The sequence below is a fragment of the Telmatherina bonti genome, assembly GCF_933228915.1.
Source record: "Telmatherina bonti genome assembly, chromosome: 13".
Lineage (NCBI taxonomy): Eukaryota > Metazoa > Chordata > Actinopteri > Atheriniformes > Telmatherinidae > Telmatherina > Telmatherina bonti.
Window position 1 is genome coordinate 33,130,220 of NC_136611.1, and position 25,499 is coordinate 33,155,718.

The 25,499-nt window shown below is 42.9% G+C and overlaps 1 protein-coding gene across 2 annotated transcripts in view; it reads right to left on the bottom strand.

The window, feature by feature from the left end:
* The window catches only part of tncb (tenascin Cb), a 62,236-nt gene that overhangs the window by 5,220 nt on the left and 31,517 nt on the right, over positions 1–25,499 (bottom strand). Inside the window, exons 7-19 of one of the 2 annotated variants that reach the window (XM_079251144.1) lie at positions 24,406–24,675; positions 23,444–23,629; positions 20,870–20,959; positions 18,413–18,676; positions 12,474–12,749; positions 6,687–6,959; positions 5,582–5,704; positions 4,535–4,678; positions 3,734–3,853; positions 2,203–2,346; positions 1,932–2,062; positions 1,705–1,837; positions 1,103–1,254 (exon numbers count right to left, since the gene is read on the bottom strand). In XM_079251144.1, coding sequence (XP_079107270.1) covers positions 1,103–1,254; positions 1,705–1,837; positions 1,932–2,062; positions 2,203–2,346; positions 3,734–3,853; positions 4,535–4,678; positions 5,582–5,704; positions 6,687–6,959; positions 12,474–12,749; positions 18,413–18,676; positions 20,870–20,959; positions 23,444–23,629; positions 24,406–24,675 — 2,306 coding nt within the window. The remainder of the gene's footprint in view (positions 1–1,102; positions 1,255–1,704; positions 1,838–1,931; positions 2,063–2,202; positions 2,347–3,733; positions 3,854–4,534; positions 4,679–5,581; positions 5,705–6,686; positions 6,960–12,473; positions 12,750–18,412; positions 18,677–20,869; positions 20,960–23,443; positions 23,630–24,405; positions 24,676–25,499) is intronic. The other variant, XM_079251143.1, reaches the window with a different exon arrangement.

The following is a 25,499-nucleotide window of genomic DNA, read 5'->3' on the forward strand; positions in this document are numbered from 1 at the left end:
GCTCTGATATAACAAGTTTAAACTTTATAAAGGTATAAAACCTTTAGACACAGCGGGATTAAAACAGCGCAGATAAATCATTTTATCAGCATTTTTTCATGAAAAGGAATCCTTTGTTTTCTTTTGACTCTGTTGGAAACAAAGCTGAATATTAACATTAAAAGTTCTTGTAAAATTCCACGGAGCAGCAGGTCCATGTGGAGCCCACAATGGTTCAGTTTGTCAGGAGACGAGGGTCCATGTGGGTTTTGCCAGTTTCCACAGTGGTGTCACCTGGGTTTGTCCATTTGGGTTTGAAGTTGGTTCTGACTGGGTGTCAACTGGAGCCCAACTTGGTGCGTTACACAGGACCCATGTAGGGTGCATGTCCCGGTCAGGATGTCTGTGTGGGGTCCATAAGGGATAACTGTGGGCTGAGTGGGCATGAACTGGGCAAATTTTGCAGGTCCCATTGGACCCCATGTGAGCCCCACAGTAGGGGCTCATTTCCAGAAGTTTCTGTGTAGTTAATTATCTTATTACCAAATAAAAAAAAACTTCAACCATGTTCTTTCTGTCACCCAGGCTGCAAAAGGTCTGAATAAAACGGTTTCAGTAAAGTGGATGTGGACCTGAATATGAAGCCAGTCGGAAACATTGTCCATACATGCGCTGGTATGATGAGAAAAATAGCAAGGAAATCTTTCCTTTTACTTGGAATAAATGAAAAAATGATTCAGTTTAAATCACAAGTCATCAAATCATCACCTTGCCTCTTTCCTGAGACTCTTATTCATGCCTTCATCACATTAGACTGCAGTAACAGCATCCTGTACAGCTCAACACCAACCTTCCCAGTAGACCTCAACACAAACTGCTGTCTCAGCCTTATTTCTGTCGTTTGCCTGTTTCAGCTTCGCTTGATCTAATTTCAGTCAACATTTCTATGACTCGCTTCTCTTGCTGTCTTATCTTTTATCTTTTGAAGCATCTTTGAGTTCATGAAAAGTGCTTTATAAAGTCAATTTGATTCAAAGCGAGCAGCTTTCTGAAGGAGCGTGAAGCTGCAGCCGTCAGACTGATGCTGCTCTGAGGACACATGTTCAGCCAGCAGGCGACTTACGATCCATCCGCCTCCGTCGGTGCTCATGTCGCAGTAAACCTGCAGCGGCTGGTTCTCGTCTCCGCTAATGTAGATGGTGTACAGGCTGGAGGAAGTGTCGCCGTTCAGGAGGGCCTGGGAGCAGTCCCTGGGGTGTCTGTACAGCACACCGGCTACACACACACACACACACACACACACACACACAGTAATGATGAAGTGAATCACATTTTAAGCAGCCTTGAGTTTCATTGTTAACATTTAAGCCTGTTTCATTTTCACCAGCTGCCTTAAAACCAAGCCAGAGTTCCCACTGTGCTCAGGAACGTTTCATTCAGTCAAAACAAGAGGAAAACTTATTGGACTGATCTGAAAGCACAACGAGGACCAACTTGTCCGTATGCAGAGGGAAACTGTGCCATTTAATGATTTTTTAAAGTTTCTTATATTTGAAAATGGCAAAAACAGACATTAAAACTACATCGGCAGTGTTTGCAACAGTTACAGAGGAAATGTTAGACTTTGAAAAAGCTGGAACATATTGGCATCCTGCTGCTAAACGTGGAGCAACAGCTGATATGCTGGGCTTGGCATCACCTCTGCAGCCTCAGGAATGGACTTACTGGTCGTGAAGATGGTCGTGATGACTCTGCTTCTCTTGGGACCAGCGATAGCCTGCAGCCTGACTGAATACTCTGTGGAGGCGCTGAGCTGGGCCATGTTGTACGACACCGCCGTGGGGCTCAGGACCACCTCCTGTCACACACGTCATTCCCAAACAGCTGATCAGTTACACACATTCATGGCCGTCTTAATGGAACAGGATCAGACGTGTTTTTCATCGACTGACCCGGATGGTGCCGCCTGCAGACTCGTAGCTGAGGATGTAGCCGGTGATGTCGGCGCGAGGAGCCTTCCAGTTGAGCATGGCATTCTCCGTCTGGATGTTACTGGCTGCCAGGTCCTGTGGGGCGTCCACGTCTGACAACACAACAGCTTTTTTAAGGATGCTATGCCATGTTGTACCCGTTTTTTCCCCATTTGTGCTTGGTCTTTACTTAGCAAAGAGACATTTTAGATGCAGTTTAGATGTATGCTGAGAGTTCAGTGAAGAAACAGACCTGTTGTGAACTCAGTCGTAGTGGCTGCGCTCTTGGCCAAGTCCCGCACAGCGTACACCTTCACGGTGTAGTGTGTTGCTGGTGTCAGAGAGTTCATCTCAAACTCCACCACGTTTCCTGACACTCTCTCCATCACTGGAGCCACTGGAGAGACACGGAAAGAGATGGAGGAGAGTTATAGCTTCTTGTTCTGGCTGGAGGGAGACAAACCTGCCTGGCCAGGATGGGCTGTAGTTGTGCAGTTATTCCACTAGATGGCAGTAGTAACGTGGCACCTTCCCTCCAGCCTTGTCTGCGGCTGGGTATGTTCTGTTAACCTCTGCTGATTAAAATGGCACAATTGAGTCTTTTTATACCCCCCAGAAGGATTCTGTGGGAGGTGTGAAGACAGACCTGATTATAAGAAATTCTCATTGTCATACATTTGAGTTTAAGTGTATTTATGAAGCACTTTTAAAAGCAACAAGCGTTGACCAAGATTCATAAAATTTGAAAACTAAATCAACAAAATAAACATTTAAAATATTTAAATGTAAGAAAAAAATCTTAAAACATGTAGGAAGAGAGAATATAGAAGCATAGAATTGGAAAAACAGAATAAAATGAATATTACAAGCAGACAGGGCTGCATGGTGGTGTAATGATTAGCACTGTGGCAAAAAGCCGCTGGTTCGATCCAGCTTTGGCTGGTAGAGTCCGAACAGTGGTCTTCCCGTGTATGCATGGACTCTCTTCAGGTACTTTGGCTTCCTCCCACCGTCCCAAAGCCTGCTGGGATAGGCTCCAGCTTCCCCGCGACCCTTCATCAGACTAAGCGGTTAGGATAATGATTGAATGATTAACACAAATGTCATGCTTTGCTCAAGTGGAATTCCAAGGAGGATAGGTTTATATACTTGGTACTTAAAAAACTGGACCAAACAGATAAGTGGGAGTAACTCCAAAAGCTAGATCTTCTCTGTATTTCAGACTGGATGCGGGAACATCTGGATAACTGCAGAACCTCAACCAGATCTGATACGTAAGATGTTGCTAATCTTTCTAAAGCTTTCAAAGAAAAGAGTAAAATCTTTAAACAACCCAGAAGCCAGTGAAAAGACACCAAAACAGGTGTTATGTGTTCACGCTCTCCTAGTTTAAAGCCAATCTGCTGCGTTTTTAACAACCTGTTGGTGCAGAGACGACTGATCCACAGCAACATACAAGCTGCAGCAGTCCCAAAGAGAGGTGACAAAACTTTCTCCACATGTTTACGGGTGATGAGGCTTCCCTTCAGTGAGCAATAGCCGGCACAGCTTCTTCAGTTTGAATGAATTTATTCAGTTTTTACTCTCTTATGATCCTGTCAACTGAATTTTACCCTTTAATGTCTAAACTACTCTCTCTTTCAGCCTTCCACCAACAGCTCAAACAGCAGACAAACTCTTCTACAAGGGAACAAGATTCTGCTTGACTGAATGACGAACATTTAATTATCTTTACTCAGATGACTGTTTACATGTATACATGTTGCCTGTGTGTGTGAACCCACCAGAGTCTGCACTGTATGTGATGACATAACCGTCTACGGTGGCGATGGCCGGCTGCCAGAGCAGCAGCGCCTCCGTGTCTGTGATGTTGACTGCAGTCAGACCACGAGGCTTATCCAGAGCTGTAACAAACACACACACTCCATCAGTGTAAAGTAACAAACATGTACTTACACAGCGCTTTTCCAGTCAGGCTTAGCACTCAAAGCGCTTTACACTATATGGCACATTCACACACTCACACTCATACCCCAACAGACACACTGGGGGAAAACTTGGGGTTCAGTATCTTGTCCAAGGACACTTCGGCATGTAGACAGAGGAACTCCCAACTTTCTGGTTGCTCTTCCTCCAGCCAAGCTGTCTAACAAAGCCGGGAGCTACACACACTCTAAAGATGACGGTGTAAATATAGAACCTGCAGAGTTTTATCCCAACTATGCAACACAAAGTGGTCCTTTCAGGCTGATCACTGAGCATCGTCTCATGGATGAGCTTATAAATATGTTGTACTTGGCTTAACGTGACCTGAATTTTTCTGCTACATTGTTTGACATTGTCATAACTTAAACAAGAACATGTTACTTTTGTTGCTTCTGCAGCGTGATCAGTCACATTTTTAAATTAAGTTAAATTAAATTAAATTAAATTTAAGTTAAATTAACCTAATTTAAAGCTAACTTGGCGCAATCATTAAATATTTCTATTTATAAACGTTGCGTCTGCATTTAGTTTTATTTTAACTTGCTTCTGATTAAATGTGTTGCTGGTGTGTGCAGCTGTGTGCTTGTGATGTCAGTTACCCGTGGTAACGCTGTCAGATCCAGGTTCGCTCTCCCGCTGGCTCTTGACGGCAACAATGGTGACCTCATACGTGACCCCGGGCGTCAGGTTGGGTAACACGGTCTGAGACTCGGAGCCGTCCACTGTCAGTGTCTTGGCGTTGCCTGAAGGTTAAGAGAACATCTTAATTCATGTGAATTCATCTAAACGTCTGGTCTTTATTCAAAGAGCATCACAGCATCAAAAGCTGTTTGGATGAAACAGCTTCAAGCATTTTCATGTTTTTACATCCCACAAACCAGATGTGCACATCAGCAAATTTAACTTCTGATTTGGCAGATTAAAGTCAAAGTGGATCTTTAAAGAAGAGTCGGATTTAATCTGGAGGAAGCTCAAATGTTGAAATGGACATTTCTTGTTTATTTGACATTTGATTTGACAGGAAAAGGAATTCACTTTGTTAAATAATATTTTAACAACCCGCCTTGCTATTTTATATGTTAGTATTTATATATTAAGTTTTTTACTTTAACCATGTAAACATGCTGTTTTTTTTGTTTTTTATTTTGCTTTTGTCTCTTTGGACATTTAACTTCCAACTTGTTGGGATTCAGTGTGTGGATTTCTTTTCTTTTTTGCTATATTTTGTTGTAAAAACTGAGACTTAATTGAGCATATGAATAAGCAACCTGCTCATGTTACATGTCACTTCAGTTGTTTGTCTCCACGTTACAATTATAAAACGTGTCTGCTTGTAGCCACTAGGGGGCAGCATCGTTCCATCACTGGTGGGAACATTGCCGATGAGGAAACTGGTCAAAATGGCCATACTGGCTGTAGATTAATTGATAAGCTAGAAAACTAAGTTTACTTTGATTTTAACAATGAAACGTGGCTATTGTAACCATTGATATAGTCGAGAGTTAAATTAGTATCTCTCTCAGTGTCTCCTTTTGTCTTTAAGTTTAGTTGCCATTTTTTGGGGATTGTTTTGTATTAAACTTGTAAAATTTAATACAAAGGTTTCATCGTTTCATCGGTTTCATCATGCTCATAGTGATACTGACCTCCATGTGCAGGCACGTAGGTGACGCGGTAGCTGTCCACCCGAGCTCTTGGGGTCACCCAGTGGACGGTGGCAGACGTGTCTGTGACCTCAGAGAAGCGGATGCCCTTGGGTGAACCCAGGTCTACCACAGACAAGACACAAAAGAATCGAAGAGGGCAAAACACAGACAAAAAGCAGAAGATTGAGTTATTATGTGTACGGTCCCCGGAATAGTGAGGAATGTAAAGCGAGACCGTCTAATATCAGCACTTATGGTGTTCCTCAGCAGAGTAAAGCGGCAGACAAGAAAAGACACACATTTAGACATCGTCGACAAGAAAATTCGCCGCTGAAAGGCCCCCATTTCCGAAAGGAGCAGGAGAAAGTTCGCAAGAGCGACAGACAAAGGGGGTCTCACAAGGTCCAGGCTCACTGACAGACCCTTCCCAGTTAGCGGGGAGCTGCAGCATCTCGCGTGACAGACCTGAGGAGATTAACTTGCCCTCATTTCACGGAAAACACAAAAGTAAAACATGCACCACGCAACCCAAGAGAGTTCCCTGAGGGGAGGAGAGGGGGACGCAGGCTCAGACAAGCGTTTTATGTGACATGGACAACCAGCCACCCTCCAACCACCATCAGCACCACCTATTTACAAAAAGAAGCACTGACTCAAAGGGCCAGGTTGTTGGAGGATAACTCTGGGAGGATGACTGGACAAAAAGCACACAAAGGAAGAAGGAAAGACCAAAGTAGATGTCCTGAAAGTTACAGCTGGTTTGCTGATGTGCCTATTTCCAGCTAGATTACTATAGCTGCTTCATTATCACATAAAACCTGGTGAGACTGTTTCAGTAGGAGGCAAACATCAGTAAACCCACATGGAAGTAGCATCCTGATCCAACAGAAATCATAAGCCACCGTGAGGTTATCAGAACAGACCATTACTGGAATCCCAGTAACCAGGTTAGTAGACAAAAACATGTGTGATACTAAAAGTTAGAACATAAATGACATCTTCATGCTGTTACACAAACACTGACAGGATCCACATAGACCCATAGAACACGTCCAGAGCCCTGGAGTTCATCACAGCTTCTTGATGCCGTCCTGTTACCATGTACCTGTTCTCACCGTCTCCTTTACAGACTTGGAGCTTCTTCCCAAAACGAGCCCAAAGATCTCGATTTTATACTCTGTGTCCTCGATGAGCTCTGTGATTGTTGCGTTTCTCTCCTCGCCACCCAGCACCAGCTCCCTCAACTGGCCTAGGCCATCGGCATGGCTCACCATTATGACAAAGGTGTCAAAGACGTCCTCTTCAGTCAGCCAGGCCAGCACAAAGCTGTCAGGGGTGACGTCAGAGACCAGGAGAGCCTGCACCTCTGGTTCGGTCTCTGATCGACAGTGGGGGAAGAGTCAGTGTCTCTCCTCTGTGTAATATGAGAGTGCTTTAACATTTGAAGAACATGGAAGCCAGAAAGAGTGTATCAGTCTGAGTCCTCATGAATTAGAACAAGAAAATTGAAGAAAGAGAGGGAGTTGAGGCAGCAGGGCATCATTTGTTGAGCTTCACACATCTATCCAGCTGCAATTTGTTGTACATATGTGACTCATTGATCAAGAAGAGTGGTGTGGCTTTTAAAAAGGGAAAATTCCCTGACTTAAGGGTTGATCTCTGGCAAGTTTCAGTAAATCATACTTTAGTGAGGGCTTCCGCTGCTCATTTGACATTTAAACTACTGTTTAGACATTTTTAGTCTGTAATGACTTTTTGAAGATTGTTCAAGAAGCCCACAGGGCCCATTTTCTACCCCAGCAGCAGGTATTTTTTTGTTTCTCTGTGTTCACTGAAAGACATATTTGTGGAGTAAGAGCATTCAGTATTCAGTGTCAGCAGTAGGCAGCAGAGCACTTTCCGTTTGGAGAATTAGAAGGTTCTCTAAAGGACAAACTGAAGCTAGAGGTAGACTACCATAAGAGTAGATGATTATTTTAAACAGTCCAAACCTCATAAATTTCACAGTGTTTTGAGTTAATACCTATTGTGAATTTGTACACTGCAGTACTTCTACGTCAGACAGTTCACATAAGCCATCTTGTTATCGCTAGTGTTGCAACCCATACTGTGGGATTACATAAGACAGTGCTGTAAAAAATCTATAATATAGCCCTTACTCAAGCCAATATTTTTTTTTTCCAGGTTTAAGTTATGTTAACAGAGAAAAATGTGCTCTTCTTATTATTTCTGAGTAGTTTTTAGCTTGACTGGACAGAAACTGTTTCTGATTCTCCAAATAGCAAGCTCTCTGACAGCTGTCTGCTGCAGGTAAGAGTCTACTCATTACTACTATACAAAACCCAAATTAAAGAAGAAAAAATATCCTGAATACATTGGATATTCAGGATTTAAATTGAACCTGTGAGATGCTTAAACTCCACTGAAACAGAAAAAAAAAAGGATAGCCGATGCATAAAGCTGCCTGGATTAATGACATATAATAGCATTGCCACAAGAAAACCTTTGCATCTGCTCACAGAAGTACCAAACTTGTTTTAAAAGACTGTTCATGTAAACTGGAGAGATTAATGCTAACCAGTTTGGCTAGCATCAGACATCAACATTAACTCTTAAAGTAACTTGGTTGACTATGTTTACATTATATTTTTATTTTCTCTTGGATTTCTGTTAAAGGTGACTAGTACATAAATAATTACAGACTTAAAGTTTAGTAAAGCAGTTTGACTAACTACATGATTATGCAAATTTTACAACAAGTATGAATGCAAGAGGAAGCGAGCATAATTAGCTAGCTAATGTTTGACATGCTTCCACAACAAGCAATAACTTTACTCTTTCACTGGTGTAGATGAAAATAAGCTACTACTTTTTCTTACATTTGTTTGATAGCTTATTCATATGGTTTGCGTATATGCAAAGCACCTTGGGTTTTATTGGGGGGCGGTTTGTAAACTGTCTGGAACATCGTAGATTAGCATTACTGAAACAGGTTACCATCAGTGGAGTGGAATTATAATTCATTCACTGCATTGTTAATGCAGATAGTTTGGTGTTTTACATCTTAATTAGATTTAAGTAATTTTACAAGTTTTTTTTTTTAAGTTTCAGCACTCTAAAAGATTACATAGTAATATGACCAAACTTAGGTTGGTAAAACAAAACTAGGCACATCAAAGACGCTTTGTAAAACAGCTGCTTCATACTGCAGAGTGCAGAGTAGACATCTTGCCATGTGTTTATGAGTGCATGCATGTGGTGCTATAAAATCTAGCAGTTAGGCAATCATTAGCAGCAGATAATCATGGAAGTGACAGAGGCTGAGAGACAGCAGGAGTCTCTAGCTGTTGCAGGAAAAGCCGTGTTTCTTCCGAGGATGAGTCGTCAGCAGCTAATTACCCCGAGAAACTTCCGGCAGCAAACAGATGGAAACAGGGACTGGACAGAGCTTTTAAAGCAGTCTGGATAGAAGCAGATATAAGTGGGCTCAGGAAAGGCTCAATAAAGCCCAGCGCCACTGCTCATTAAAACACTACACCAAATGTGTGGGTCTCAGGGGTCCTTGAACTAGCCTGAAACCCCCTTTTTTTATTGTGAGGGAAAAAAGCATGAGGCATTTGTTGTGAGAAGAAGCGGTGGAAATGAGAAGCACAGCCGACAAATCCCAGGGAGCTGTCACTCTTCATTAGCCACCGAGCGGCTTTAACTGGTCAGTGGAAGAGAGGGAGGGCCACATCCATCAGCTAACATGTGCTAGCTTGCTACCGATTTCACCCTCCCAACACCACCTCCTCTACCCCCACCCCTCTCCAGACCTGAGAGAACACAATCCCTCCTCACAAAAAGGAGCCTGTTACTGGAGGAGGTATGTGGCGAGCCAGCTAACCTGCTGAAAAGCAGTTCTACAAGCACAACCCCAGGGCTGCTTCCAGCCAACTCTGATAACTTTATGAGACCAGCTTGTGGTTATATGAACTGAAGCTGAGCGGAGTTCGTTCTGGGCACTGTCCACATCTCTTTGTTGTTCCATCAATCATTCCTGGTATGAAACTCCCTCTGTGTTACTCAAAAGTTCCCTTACTTCCTCTTGAGCGGAGGGCGTTACCTTCACTTGGACGCCTCTCCCCGGCAGACCAACGATAACCAGCGTGCATAATGTGATCAAATTAGTCAGTGGTTGTATTCACAAGTGGGAATGTTTTATGGATTAAGTGATGCTAATGAAAAATGTTAAGATGGTTTCACCACACCATTAGCATGCAGACAATGGGCCGTGTTGAGCGCATGCCATATTCTGCATGGCCCCAGAAGCCCCTGGCACCCTAGCACAAGAGCCCAGGAGCAATGGCAGCATGAGAATGAAGAGTGGTCCAGGCTCGAGGGAACTGGGGATGCATACAGAAGAGAGGCCTCACACAAAGTGACAAAAGCCCCTCAGGGTTTTTTTTTCCTCTCCATCAGTCCCCCCATCTTTCTTCCACTTGACTGATCCTCATCAGTGAAATTCTCGATGATAATGTTGGAATAAAGGCTGACATGGAAAAAATGTCAACAAACTTGCAACTGGTTGTTTGTGACCTTTTAGTTAGGTGATGAAGCTGTTCGTTGTTATGGAGACATGGTTTATGTGTATTACACATGATTATTGGCAGATATCTGTGTCGCCAATTAGCCACATATTCTGATTTACAGCCTGTTAATCACTGAAAATGACTGGTTAGCAATATGGGAGGGGAAACTAGGTCATATATAGGTAATATTACTTAAATGTGCCAGGATCGAAAGCTATTTCTGTTTCTATTTTGCCAGATTATTGTTTATACACAGCTCTGAACAAAAAAGAAGAGACCACTGCAGTTTGTTTTTCAGTACTCTTAAAAAACCCTCCCAGAGTATTTCTACCAGTAAATTTAATTCCAACACAAGCACATCTTATTCTGCTTTTAGAGCTACAGTCCACCACAGGTTGAAGACAAACTAAACTCAAGAACTGCAGGGACATCGAGAGGTTCAAACATGACGGCAAAATGAGACTAAGGAGAAGTGCATGGAAAAAAACGGGCTCCTACAGGTCTACATTTCTTAAAAGCCAATAAAAAAACCTCATCAGTGAGAATCAAAGAAGAGTCAAGCTGAAGTTTGTAGAAGGCTACAGTAGCCTGACTGTAGAAGACTGGAGTAATGCTGTCTTCTCTAATGAGTCATTAGACAGGGGTCAGCATCCCCGGTCCATGACATCCGCGATCCTGCAGGTTTTGGATGTCTCCCTGCTCAAATGCACATAATTCATATTAAATTAATCCAACAGTTTACCAGGCTCAGTGGCTCATTCCTTTGAGGCAGGTGTGTTAAGATAGGAAAACACTTAAAACCTGCAGGGCTGCAGCTGTCAAGGACTTCATTTGCTTTTCCCTTGGCTAGAGAGAGACCATCAGGGGTCACAGTGTCTCACACCAGCCGGAGAATGAACAATGATTTTTGGGTGTTTTAGCAACCCTGGAATCAAGCAGACATGTTTTTTGAAGGATGCCAAATAAAGCCCTGTTCACACCTTTAAGATCGAGCTGAAAACCTTCCTTTTTCATGATTCTTATAGTTATGAGCATGGATATGAGATATGAGCATCTCCTGAGTTGGAGTCTGCATGTACGGGACCCAACTGTCCAGGTTATGCTCTCTGCTCTTATAGTTATGGGTAGTCTAGCCAACCTTTACTTATGTAGCAATGGGGATGTTACCTGATACTCTGAGAAGTACCTCGCTCTATTTCTCTAATATATTAATGTATAAATATATGCCAATATCGCCGTCTCTAACTTATTTCTCATTTTTCCGCAGGTCTTCCTGAATAAGTGCAGTTGTACATGTTGATCTGTCTTTCCTGTCGTCTCCACCCCAACCAGTCGAGGCAGATGGCTGCCCTCCCTGAGCCGGGTTCTGCCGGAGGTTTTCTTCCTGTTAAAGGGGAGTTTTTTCCTTCCCACTGTCGCCTTGTGCAGCTCAGGATGGGGGATTGAATCGAAGTCATGACTCGATGTAATCAGTTGGTTTCTATGATAGGAAATGTATGAATTGGCTTGAAATTATGTGTATGTAAAGTGACCTGAGACAACATTGCTGTAAAGTGGGTCTATACAAATAAGGCTGAATAGTTATTCTAGAGAGAGTTATTCCCAACTCACAGGAAGAGTATTTCCATCAGGACAACGCTCCAGGCCACACAGCCAGGAGAGTAACGTTCTGCATGGAGGAGGCTGTCATGGCCAGCTCTATTTCCAGATGCAAACCCTACTGAACACCTCTGGAATTACAACAAAAGGAAGATGGATGACTCTAAATATAAAGCACAGCTAGGCTGTTTGATTTTCAGCAGAAATAGAGGTAAAAACAATGAAAGCTGTGATAATCAGGGTTATTCCATCAAGTGATGTTTCTAAATGAGGTTCTTCAGTCAAAACATTGAGAGGATTTAATCTAAAATCGAACGACTGATTTATTTTCTTTGACTTGATCACGTTCTGCAAATAATGCATCAATCTCTTATTTTCTTAGAATTTAATTTACCTTTAGGTTATGTTCTAAAGAACAGTAACTTGATCTGGAAATCAAAAGAAATATTTCCAGCAATTCACAAAACACAAGGCAGGTATGTTCAGTTCTACACTGGCTCATCTTTGAACGATGCAACCTGAGATACTGATCATTGTGTAGTGGTCTCTTATTTTTGTTTCCAAAGTTGCTTTTTTTTTTAAAATGTAAAGACAGAGCTGGAGAGCCACACCACAGCTGGGTAGACATGTGACCATGGCAGCTGGGAAGTCATCAGTAAGAAGCACTGAAGAAGAAGAAAGCAAAGGACAGGATGAGAACCCATTATTAACAGTGTTGATACCTGTGATGGTGTCTGCAAAGACAGGGTCTAAGAGGCCCCCACTGTACATCCCGTACACATTGGCCCTGTACCAGGTGCTGGGGGAGAGGTCAGAGATGTGGAGGCTGCGAGCATCGGCGGGCGCCGTGTGGTTCTGCCACTCAGCGCCCGTCTCTGCGTCGGTAACCTCAATCAGAAAGGCATCGAAAGCCCCATCCTCAGCAGACCAGGACAGGAGGAAGCTTTCCCATGACACATCGCTGACGGTGACATTAGTCAGCACCGGCTTCTCCTCCTCTGGGTGATGACAGACATATCAACATCATACAGAGTGAACAGGAGAGGTTTCATCCGATGCAGCTGGAGAAGAATGCAGATGTGAACCGTTTCAACCCCTCCATGGCTCCATGATCAAACCTAACAGACTGAGATTCAGGACATGTTTCAATTTACACAAGACAATAAAACAAGGTTAGGAAGTGATAACATGTCACCTGTAATCCAGTCATTTCAACCTGCTGTCAGAAAACAAAGCAGCAGCGGACTTTACTTTATCTGCAGGTGAATATTCTCGTATTTCCATAAAGAGAAGAGGGAACATAAAGCCTCATTATTGATATCTGGCTGTAGCCGTCTATATTACCATATAAGTGGGAAGACACACTGATAAAAAGCAGCAGGCAGACATGCTGATGCAGCTTGTGCCCATTAATGGCTGTGAATGAGCCATTAACATTTGAAGGTGCAGCGTAGCCCGCCTGGTGCGGCAGGAGTACGCTGTCCACTTCAATCCTGTGGGGAGGCCATGCAGAGCCACATGCAGCAGCCTGTAATTGCAGTCTATTATATCTGTAAGCATTCAGAGAGCAGTCTCCAAAGAGAAAGAGATAGATGGCACAAGTAAACATTAAGGCTCGCCCTATTATCTGCTTTTCACTGTGTGGCACTGAGAATAAATGGGATGCTGGACATGAGGGGTGTGATGGGATGTAAGGGAGGTTTGCTGCAATCAGATGTCCATTGATTATGAGATCTCACACGGACAAGAAGAATTATATGTCTGATGAGTTTGTGAGGCTGCACTATGGAGGAGGATTTATCAATTCTTTAATTAATCTGTAATGAGTGTCCTTTTCACTTCTTCAGAGGCAGCTCAGGCAGGTGAAGATGTGCGACATGACAAAATCAAATGCTCCCCAGAGATATCAGCTAATCTTTCAGATATCTACCATTTGATGCATGCTCTGTTTTCTGTAGCAGAGATCATGTCCCAGCATGCAGGACCATAATCTGGCTTTTTCATGCTCTTCTCCATTCCTTTCTTCATGCACGACTCTCCCATGATAAACAGCTTTTACCACAGCTGCAGCAACTATAAAAGAAATATTTTTATGTAATGCCATGAAGACAGAAAGGACTGGCGCAAGGTGGTGGAGGTGAGGACCCGAAACTAACAAAAGGGAAGCTAATACAGGAACCGCAATGAACTGGCAAAGAGCAACTGAAACCAAGTGGCATATGTACAGAGGGAACACAACAAGACACAAGTGGAATGGATAGGCTTAATGAAACCAGGTGAACTGGTGAACTGGTTTCATTAAGCAGGAAACAGAGCTTGACGCTAAACACAAGGAAATACAACATGGCACCAGAACCAAGGACTAAACAAAAACTCCAAAGCATGACAGCACAACACTGACAGATATTCTGAGGGTTGAACTTGAACTGCAGTGTTTATGGAGGTGACTGTAAACTGTAATTAGATTCCTGATCCATACCATAAACCCACCCCAGCTAATGGCTATAATGCTCCTTAAAATGACATTATATGCATCCTTAGCAGGATTTTATTATGTAGTAAAGAAGGTAAGCTGTTGGATAACAGGAAGGTCAGGTGGGTACAGTCCGGAAGGGCTAGCCTGTCCAGGTGAGCCTTTCAAATCCAAGTCAGGTCGCCAAACATGGCATCGTACTAATGGGGGTCAACCAGCGTTTGCGGTTTTGGTTTTTCATTTGCCTTCATTGTGAGCAGTGATGTTTGTTTTGTTTGTTGTTTAATTGATTATATCGTGTGACACCAGAAGCTCCTTCCTAACTGTACCATTTTGCTGTATACCCACAATAGAAGGGACCATAAAGTGCAGAAAAGACACAAAACAGCAAACCGTACCGCTCAGTGTTCCTGGTTAGAAGCTCATTTGGGGCCTTTCAAGCTAAAGTTTGTTTATTTTTTCTTTTAGCACTCCAGTTTGCACCCCCCAGTCTGGAAATATATTAACTTGATCCCAGTACTTGGGGACAAAGGTCACCTTCAAACTGCAGGAAAAGTGGCCCAAATCCCTTTTTAGCTCATGTGTGACTCATAACTAATTGTTTTGACAGTCTGAACAGCACAAATCCAGTTTGTTCACATAGAACACACCCTGGTACACACCTATCTGATGTTTGTCAAGCCCTCAGTCTGAACGGTTCACATTTCACCCGACTTTTACGCCTCACACTCCTACACCAATTCTGCACCAAGATCAATTGTAAACAATGAACAAAACAATCCTGTACAAATATTTGGCGGCTCTGATTGCACAATGACTTCAAAACGGATACACACATGCTAACATGTTTAGCATCCATATTTACCAATCACAGCTGTGTGTGATGTCACGGTCACATCTTCTGCACATGCAGATCAATCAACCGTTCATACTGATGACAGCTGCATTTAAATGACCACTTTCAGATCACTCCTTTGTTAAGGTGTCACAGGAACAAGACTAAGTCACCTGGAGCTCTTATGTTGCCTTTACAAACCTGAAACTCTGCAGAAATGCAGACAGATTGTGTAAAACTGGAGAAATGACAGTTTAAAATGAATAAAACATAAATATTTATTGTATCCAGGCATCAAAGTTGATGTAACTTTTTTTTCAATGTATTTGTCATTTAGTCACTAAAATAGTGGTACAGTCAGGAGATCCTACAGAAATGGTTTAATGGTTTTATATGTTTTGGGCCAAGGTGTTAATAAAGAAAAAAAGCATCACATTATACGGGAAGGGTTTCGAGGGAAAAGAAAGATTAAATATGGTTATGGTTGTTTCCGCCAAGGAGGTTCTGTTTTTTACCAGCATGTATCTGTTTGTTTATCTGTTTGTGTTCAAGTTAACTCAAAAGTTAAGAACGGATTTTCATGACATTTTCAGGAGGTGTTGGAAATGCAAAAAGGGAGATCTGGTTTAATTTTGGTGGCGATCTGGATCACCGTTTGGACAATATGGGCAGAACTGTGGCCCTTGGCGGAGGTTAGCGCTCTCCGAGTGCTTTTTTAGTCAACATTGTCTTAAGTATATAAAGACAAAAGCTAAAGTATTTGATTGCCCCCAAACTCTGGAACAGTCTCCCTCTCTCAGTGAGGTCTGCTGGGACTTTAAGTGGTTTTAAATCTCTTTTGAAAACTCATCTTTTTATGTTGGCTTTTAACTCTGGAGAGCAGGAGCGCTCGGTCTTTTCTTATTTTGTCTTTTAACTATCATGTTGTCTTTATTTTAGTGCTTTTAATGTTGATTTATTTTATTTTACCTGTACAGCACTTTGGTTACTTTGAGGTATGTGAAAGAGCTCTACAAACAAAGTTTGATTGATTGGTTGATTGCCGTGATAAGGCAGAGACCCCTCAGAGTTTACAGTGTGAATTAATGACCAGTTCAGGGTGTTTCGCACCTCGTGCATGATATCAGGTGAAACAAGCAGCACCGGGACCCTGAACAGGAAAAAGCAGGTGTGGGAAATGAAGGTATGAAAGATGCCTGGAAGGGTCTGATAATAGCAAAACAAAATATTGTGGGAGAACTACATGCATTTATATTTATTATTTTATAAATGACAAACATTTATTAATTTTTTAAACTTATTTTTACTAACTTTACTTCTTTATTTTAGCGTTCTCATCCCCAGTTTCTGACTGATGTCTCTGTTATGTATATAAGACTGTCGCTCTGTTAGCAGGTTACCTCAAGGGCTCGCCAACCTCCTTAACTCACCCCTCCCTTTCTCCCCCTTCACTCCCCACTCCAACACGATTGTGATCCATGTTTGCGTCCCATGTCTGGAGACGATAACCAGCCGGGCCGTGGATTAGAGGGAAGCTGATTTTGAAGACAAAGTTTTAACACGACTCTCAGCATGTGGTCTTTTATCTGACAGACCCACAGTTCATCGTGGTCAAATCGCACAAAACCAGAGAGGAGCGGGTCTCACGCCAACAATTATCACATGAATGAACCCTGTGCAGGACGCACACATGTCAATACAATCCCCCAGCCCTTTCAGCCACCAGCGCACACACACAAAGGTGCACCCTGTCACTGCCTTTTTCCCTCTGTCATACATGTAACACACATGAAGTAAAGAATCCACTGGCTTAAAGATGATTGTTGGGTTCTTCTCCATGTAAAGTGCGCTGAGATTCCTTTTTATGACTCGTTCCTAAAAGAAATAAAGCTCACATCCACTCATAAACCTGATTCTGGTCTTCCTGGGAGCTCACAATCCCAGAGTATGAAACAAAAGACAGTAATTCACCAACATTTCCATCCAGCAGTATCGATTTCTGCCCCTAACCTGGAATTTAACGGCCACTCGTTGCATAACTTGGTGATTCACTTGAGACATAGTTTGGCTTTGAGGCTCTCCGACCGCAGCATGAAAACTACAGGCTTTATTTATCTTTTCTTGTTTTAGTTGGGAAAAATGGGGGAAAAAACACCACATTTTTTTCTATAAATGAGCCTTGGGGGATGGCGACACACTGACTTACATTGAGACGTTAACAATGAATTCAATTCACTGCTTCGGTTTGGCTGCAGCAGCGAAGAATAAAAATAAAAAAATGAGGGTTTATAAGAACTTCCTCTATAACCGAGCACCACCAGCAAGAAACCTCATGGAAAGAGAAGCAGGAATTCTGGGTTCTACGGTTCTTTTTCCTGCCAGCTCCCAGCATAAAGATCCCCTGTGCTGGTACATACCAAGTCTGTTTGTTATTAAAGTGATTTGGTTCAGTGCAAAGTTCATCATGATGAAGACATTTTCATGTTACTTTAGGCAAACAACTCCTGGCAATATGAAACATCTGCTCGTCACAGTTTTAGTGTCAAAGAATCTTTCTTCTTACAAACAACTCTTGTTAGCCTTGATGATGTTGGAGACTGATGCAGACTTCATGGTTTGGTGCTGGAGTCCTTTCTACAGATGATTTAGCAATCTCAATTTAAATACATTTTAAACTCCTGGCTGTGGTTAAAAACCAGCAGATAACTGGAACAAAAACTGGGATCTTTCTTCAGGACAGCGTTGAGCTACACGTAAAGGCCGTTTCACACCTGGACCAATGACAGTAAGCGACGTGAAGTTGTGAATAATTTGGAGGTGAAATATTGACGTTTCTGTCTATGCACATCAAGTGTGCGAAATGCAGTCAATGATTGATTTTTTTTTTTTTTTTTTAACCAGAGAAGCCTGAAAAGCACTGCCAGATGAAAGGAGCAGCTGCGGCATCACCTGTTTGGTCTCATCGTCTTCTGGAGCCTGAAGTCTGATGTATGTGGAGCCGGAGGACAGTATATGGAAGCTAGACTGGACAAAATGATTTATTTATAAGGACAAATATCTATGAAATCATGAATTTTTTTTCCCAATAATCCACCAGCACACGGATCAGAGGCATGATAGTGACGGTAGAAGAAGTAATGGGAAAAAATGTGTTGACCTTTACAGGAGAGAAGTTGATGCTTTTTGGGTGGGAGTCTAAAAAAAGAGTCAGAAATGTCAGTTTTCTCACTGCTGGACCAAACGCCAGCAGCACAACTAGAAACCTACTGTGTCTCTCCTGTGTTGTTTCCCGCTGGACACATCACACACCCTGTTACATCAAACTGGCTGGAAATAATTCAGACAGGACTAACCTGTTGGTGCTGAGATAGTGGCGGGCACGCTGCTTCTGCGGCCCCTCTCTGCAGTGATGCTGATGGTGTACAGCATGCCGGGCGTCAGGCTCCTCAGGGTGTGAGACTCCGAGCTGCCTTGCACCACGTCTTCGGCTCTGTGACCATCAGCTGAAACATAGACCAGTCTGTAGGAGTCCAGCTTGGCCAGGGGGCGCTTCCACTCCAGCATCATGGTGGTCTCTGTCACCTCCGCTACAGTCAGGTCTTTGGGAGCATCCAGGGCTGATGGGTAAGGAAAGGCAAACAGGTTTGGTGATAATTGTTTCACATCAGCAAATCCAAAAAGATCGGCTTTTTCTTTAAAAAAAAAAAACCAAACATTTATTAATATTAGAAAATGAATTTTGCATAATTTTTGTAAGATTTCAGGCTATTCAACCAAATCTTGGTTAAAAAATGTAACATTTTTCTCACGTTCTTCTTCCTTTTGTTCATAATTTTCTTATTAAATAAGTAAAAAGGAAAAACATCTTCAGTCCATAATGTATCTGAGTCATTGAGGATTAATTCTGCAGCAGCCAAAAGAAATGCAACAGAAATTCAGCGACTTTCTGCCAAACAGCTCGTTGTGTTTGCAGAGCACGGAGAGGAGACAGGAAACCAAACATGAGGGAAAATACAACAAATTCAAGCTGAAAAATTAATGCAACATGTGCACAAAAAAAACAAAAAAAACAACCCAGACTAAAGCATCTTGGCAGACGCAGCATTCAGCAGTGACAACAGCAGATGAAGTTGGGACTGTTGATTAGTATAAATGTCTCTTATGCCATTAAAACTGTGCACCATCAAAGTTTATGTGGACATAAAAGCTTAACATCTCATTTCAAGTTGAGTCTGCTGGACTCGAATCAGTTTGCTAAGCTGTGATGTTTGTTGTCATTTTAATGGTCCTGTTCTTTATGCAAAGAGAAACATCAGAATATGTTGAGAGTTTTAATGAATGAATGCTTCTTGTATTGTCCATGCCACAAAACCTGCAGCAGCAGCTGAGCTTGGAGACGTGATCCACTGCTTTAAAGTACATTTGCGTTGTTCCTCTTTCTGCTGCAGTCTGTTTTTTTCTGGAGTTTGTTCCATTAGTGTGTGTCTGTTCCGAAATCATCTGTCAACATCACATTTTTGTTCATCGCTAAATCAAGCACAGAGATGAGCCAATTAATACAAATTAACCTGGCTCTATTTTCCTCTAGCAGCAGTGAAGCTGAGGCTGAAGTGTTACAGGTCGCAGACCCTGATTCTAGTGCAATGTCACCTGGACTAAGGCCAAATCTCAAGCTGCCATCAGATTATATGTGTGTACAAAGAGGCAGCCTCCAGCGGTTAAAAGCAGAGGTGCATAAACCAGGTGCCATAAAGTAGAAGTCCTGTACGGCAGCTGCTCAAACCAGTCACTAAACCAGTTGAATTTAGTTAGCTTAACTCCACAGCAAGGTAGACGAGCCTGTTAGTGTAAACACCTGTTCTAAATGCACAAGTAGATCCAAAAACATGGCAGGACTTTTACTTTACGGCACCTGGATTATACACCTCTGGTTAAAAGTGAAGCGTATGCAGAAGTGCCAAAAAAGTTGCAGTTCCCCCTTCATCCACTAGGGGCTGCAAAACAGAGCAAATCCCCATAGACTCCCATGTTAAAAAGACCAACTTCACAGCAGAAATAAACATGTTTACAGCAGAAATAAACATGTTTACAGCAGAAATAAACATGTTTACAGCCTGGTACAAAAAACATTTTAGGTTTAATAGGGCAGGTTTACCTTCATGACAACTGTGGGGGGAGTGAATTTTTTTTTTCTAACTCGCCCGTTTAAAAGTAATTTAATCTCGAAAGTCGGCAAGTTTAGGGGCGTGTCCTTTTGATTGACAGGTACCTGATATAAGGCAAAATGTAGAACAGCTTTATTAGGAGCAAGTTAACAGAACAATTTAGCTTCAGCTTGCTAACCTCCATTAGCTGGTTAGCTCCTGTTAGCTCTGGGTTAGCTCAGTTAGCTACTAGCTACTAGCTACTGGCAGGTCGATCGACGTCAAGCCTCCACGCTCACAGCCCCCCTTTCAGCTCCACCTCTTTGCCCATTTTTTATTTTCTGACGCCGTTGAGATGGCGATGTTTGGAACCACCCAGTGAGCTTCACTTCCGCTCTTCAGAAAGCTACAGGTGACGTCACAGAGACTCCGTCCATCTTTTATATGCAGTCTATGATCTGTAGGCGTCACAGGTTTAAGATGGACGCTCTTTACACTATTTAGCTTTACACTATCTAGTTCCTCTTTTGATCTGAGAAAGTTAATAAAAGTAATAAAGAAGTTATTTGGTAGAAGAAGAAACTGTAGAGAACCATTAAATCAGAGAGTGTGTGAAGTTTTGGGTCACATGTGATGATAGTGGAAGTGTAAATGGGAGCATCTCACCAGTCACTGCGTTGGTAGTTGTGGGCAAACTCTCCCGCTCATCTTTCACCGCCGTCACACCCATCCCGTACTCGGTTCCGGGTCTCAGTCCTGCAGAACAGGGTGACGTAAGAACGCTGTCACAAGAGGGTAGGAAGTGTTATTTTTTGTTTGAGCAAATCCACCAAGGGGTCAACGAATGAACCGAGGGAGTGTCTGTAGTCAAGTGGCCAGCTGTTTCCACTAATGGCTCCAGAGCCACAAAAACACTCTCCTGTGGCTCGACGGCACAATAGAATGCAGGCTAATTACGTTTCATGGTATGCCTGCGCTCTCTGTGGAGCATCAACCCCGTATTTGCATTGATGGATCTATAGAGCTCTTGTCGCAGAGCAGAAACACTCTTTGCTATGATACAGCAGGCTCCAGGGGCCGTTCGGTCTTTACAATGAAGTCCTCTCTCATACTGATCGCCTCTAATTCCTTTATTAACTCCCACAGAGGTCATCGCACACAGAGCCGTGCTGCATGAAATTACACCTAATGCTCAGGAAACTCATTATCAATAAAATCACGAGCGTGAAGGCAATTACAGATAATAAGTGTGTGAAAGAAGTGCTGAGGTGTGTGTGGAGTATGGGGGGTGTCCGCTGAATGGACGCAGTGCTTTATGCTCATGGGCTGGGCCTCCCAAGGACAAAGAACTGGGTCACACAAAGACAGTACTGGTCTGTTTTTGGAAGCGTTTCTTCTGTTTGTTTGTTTCTCATGGCGTCTAATCCCGCCGTGCTGAAGTGCTACAGCCCAGAAACAAACGAGATCCGTCCGCCTCAAAGCAGAGCGAGGCTGTATGATGTCAGCGGTGCAGAAAGATGAAAACACGCCTGCTCTCTTGTTTGAACAAATTCTCGCGGTGAAACAAGCAACACTGTTTTTTCTCATTTAGCGTCTGAATGCCAGACACCTCCCGGGCTTCTGTTTTCCCTCCTGCTTCTTCCCTAAAAGAAAGCCGGGGCCTTTTGTAGACGGTCAAACATTTCACAACACTAAACAAAGGCTGAAAATGAAGAGGCTGGAAATAACATGAACAGGGAGCTCCACTAACACTTCGAACCCCAAGACAGAGGAAAAAACTCCATTCACACACACACATTTATCTTCCACGGGAGCTTTTCAGCTTCGTCATTTGGATGCAAAGTGGTAATGAGCCGACGTGACAGCAGAACAAGCACAAGAATGAAAACAGCTGAGTTTGGAAGGCCTGAAATGGCGTTTTCATTTTGCTGATCGATACAATACGTGCTGACTGAAGCTTTGCTCATGAATCGGTTCAACTGGAAATAAAAGCAAGGCGAATGAATAAAGTTCTGTTTGCTTGAACTTGAAAACTTCTGTCATTTATTTTAATTAATCTGAGAGGCGCCTGGTTTGGATAAGCATGCGTAATTATACCCAAGCCACCGTAACAGAGACATTTTATTTCATCCGGGTTGCCAGGTTGTAAAAATCTCTGTAACCAGTGGAACTGAAAACTTCATAAGAAATAATCAATAACTTATAGCTGAAGGCTTTTCTACTGGTCAATAACTTTAATACTTCTCATTATCAGTAAAATATCAGCAACTTTGGAGATGAAATCACCGTCTAAAGGCAAGATGTTCTTCATGCTTTAATAAAGCGTTTACTTAATAAATAATCTAAAGAACATAATTTATAAGTTATTATAAACAAGTTTAAGTTCATGATGTGCTGTTATGTCTGACATAATGTAGGATCACTGTCTATCCGTGCTCTGACTGGAAAACTTATTGTATTAAAACCGGATCAATGGTTAACAAAACACTTAATAGACTTTATTTCCAACCTGTCGGAGAAACCAGATTCTGAATCTGAAGCATTAAAACGAGATTTGGGTTTAAAATTTAAATTTCATGCTAAGAAAAAAAGCAAGATGAAAGAGTTTCTTTACGTTCTCTTCTTTTGGACGATAATAATATGAATCATTGGGGGTTTTTTTGTTTGTTTTTTATAGCAAATGCTTGATTTAATAATGTAGTGACATTAATTAAATGGGCCCCAACCAGCATGTCCATGTGGGGCTCATTGCCGATAATGGTCCCATGTGGGTTTTACCTGCAGTTTCCACAGTGGAAGCTGTGGACAGTAGGTCTCTTATCTGCAAACTGGATCTTCTGGGCACTACATGGACATGCTGGATGGATTTAAATGTTAAACAGAAATGGGGTAAAAAATAACCTACTCTGGTAGTTTATGTCCAAACCAAGTGAACTTAGGAAAAGATTCATAACAGTCACTGAAGTATTCGCTTTGCTAAATGGTAGAGAAGTCAGTTAAATAGTTAAAAGTAAAGTTCAGTCAAGTCAAGCCTTTGTTGTGCGTTTGCAGCAGATGGAAAATGACTTGTTGCTGCTGTCAGTCGTAGGAGAGTAGTTAGACGCCATTCGTACAGTTACCATGGTGTAACGCGTGTTTCGGTGAGGCTTTTCTGAACCTTTTTCCTCCATTGAGACGGCTGCAGGATGTGAATCAGAACCTACTAAATCAACAAAGATGTTAGTTTGAAATGATCTGTACCTGTGATCTTGGCCTGGGTGGAGTCCTTGGGTCCAGACGTGAAGAGCAGCTCTCCGTGATCGCCTCCGGACAGAGGTCCGTACTTGATGCGGTAGTTATCCACCTGAGCCCGGCTGTTCTTCCACTCCAGAGTGATGCTCTCGTCTGTCAGCTCCACTGTCTGCAGGTCTCTGGGAGCGTCCAGGTCTACAACACAGGGATTGATTTGGGATTAACCAGGTGGTCCAGACTTATAGCAAAACTTCTTTTCTCCTTTTGCAATTTACAAATATGGCTTTCATCTGATACTCCTACTTCCTATACAGAGAAAAGACGTTTAAAATGAGCAGGAAAAACTAAAAGTGTAACTGGACACTTTATCTCACATTGTTTTACTACAACAACTTTTCCAGGACTGGCCGCGTCCAAACACAAGTCACTTCCAACATGCTTGCATCTATAAAAGCTAATAAAAACTATGCTTTATTATCACATTTATACAAACCAGCATTAACCATCATGCAACTGGAGGAACCATTTGTGGCAGAATAATAATTTTTCTCTATGTAAATGTGGCAGAAATGATTTCATCTAAATATGTGCAAGAGGTCAAAATGATGAGTCTGGATCCCTGCAGAAGCATCTCAGTTAAGTGACACTGTTTTGCAGCCAACGATAAGAAAAAAGGCAAATTAACGAGGATTATATCCAACACCAGGCCGTATAATAAAATACCAGAATAAGTGAAGCCAGCGGGAGCGTTCCATACTCAGCCACGTCTACACATCAGCAGGATGTCCACCCTCGTAAACATATAGCAACAAGAAAAGCATGTGTGGTCCCCAAAGCCCTCTGGCAGCTAATTAAACTTGGCTGTTAAAAAGTGTTCATGGCTGACTGCTTTCATGTGGGAGGACAGTTATGTTATGGCACGTCTTTTTTTGGCCCGAAAACAAAGAACACCAAGCTGCAGTTGGCCTTGCCTGTGAGGAAGGACTCGTAGACGGGGATGCTGATCTGGTCTCCCCTCTTGGCCATCAGAGACACTTCATACTGGGTGTCAGGGGCGAGGCCTCCCAGGTGGTACTGGGTGTCAGTGGAGGGCAGCTCCACCATGTTCCGATCGGCGGGGTTGAGGCTGGGCCCGTAGGAGACGCTGACCCCGTCCACGTCAGCCACAGGCTGGAACCAGGTCACCAGCGCCGTGGTGTCGGTCACGTCACGCACATCCACCTGGCTGGGCGCGTCGATCACTGGAAGGGTCAAGACAGCGATGAACGTCACAGGAACAACAGAGCAGGAAACAGGAAATACGTCTTGGACCCTCATTGACAATCACTGCGCAAAGTTGCTGCTAAAAAACATCGTTCTGAACAATTCATACGAAAAACATGCAGATGCAGGGAACATACGATGCCTCTGCAGAGAAACTGCAGGTATCCATGTACCTTACGAAGGCTGACATATGTGATGCCAAAGATTACTTAACTACAAAATACCAGATTCAGAATTTTCAACATAACTTTCAACATTTTTACGGTGTGTTCAGAGCAAACGTGTTTTGAGCGTCAAAAACACTGGTCACTAAACTGCCACTTTTGTGTCCGACGCCCAAAACGCTCCTGCCGCGTTTACCGCTTGTCTGGAGCGAGCGGCAAACACAGCAGAAAAGAGAGGAGGGATGCATGGTTTTATTTAATAGACAAAGTTAGAGAACGTTGTTGTAGGGCGGTGATAGTCACTGTTAATGCAACAAGAGCCGCACTTAGCAGCGAGCCGCCAACCCCCCCAAACAAAGCGTTGCTAGGCAACGTATCTTGCTACATTGCCAAATCGGTAACATTCAGCTTTTTAGCAAGGAATGGTTATCCTAAATATTGCACGGAGTAATGGCATCTCAGCCCCGTGTCTGGGTTCACCACAGAAATCCTCCAGTATCGCCAGTATCCTCCTCTGATCGCTCTGATTGGTTGACGCCCCAACGCGTGTCAAAGGCCCATCTCTGGCTTTTGACGCGCGTTCAGTGTGGAACGCCAACGCCCAAAAAGCTCAAAACGCAACGCGAGAAAGCTCAACG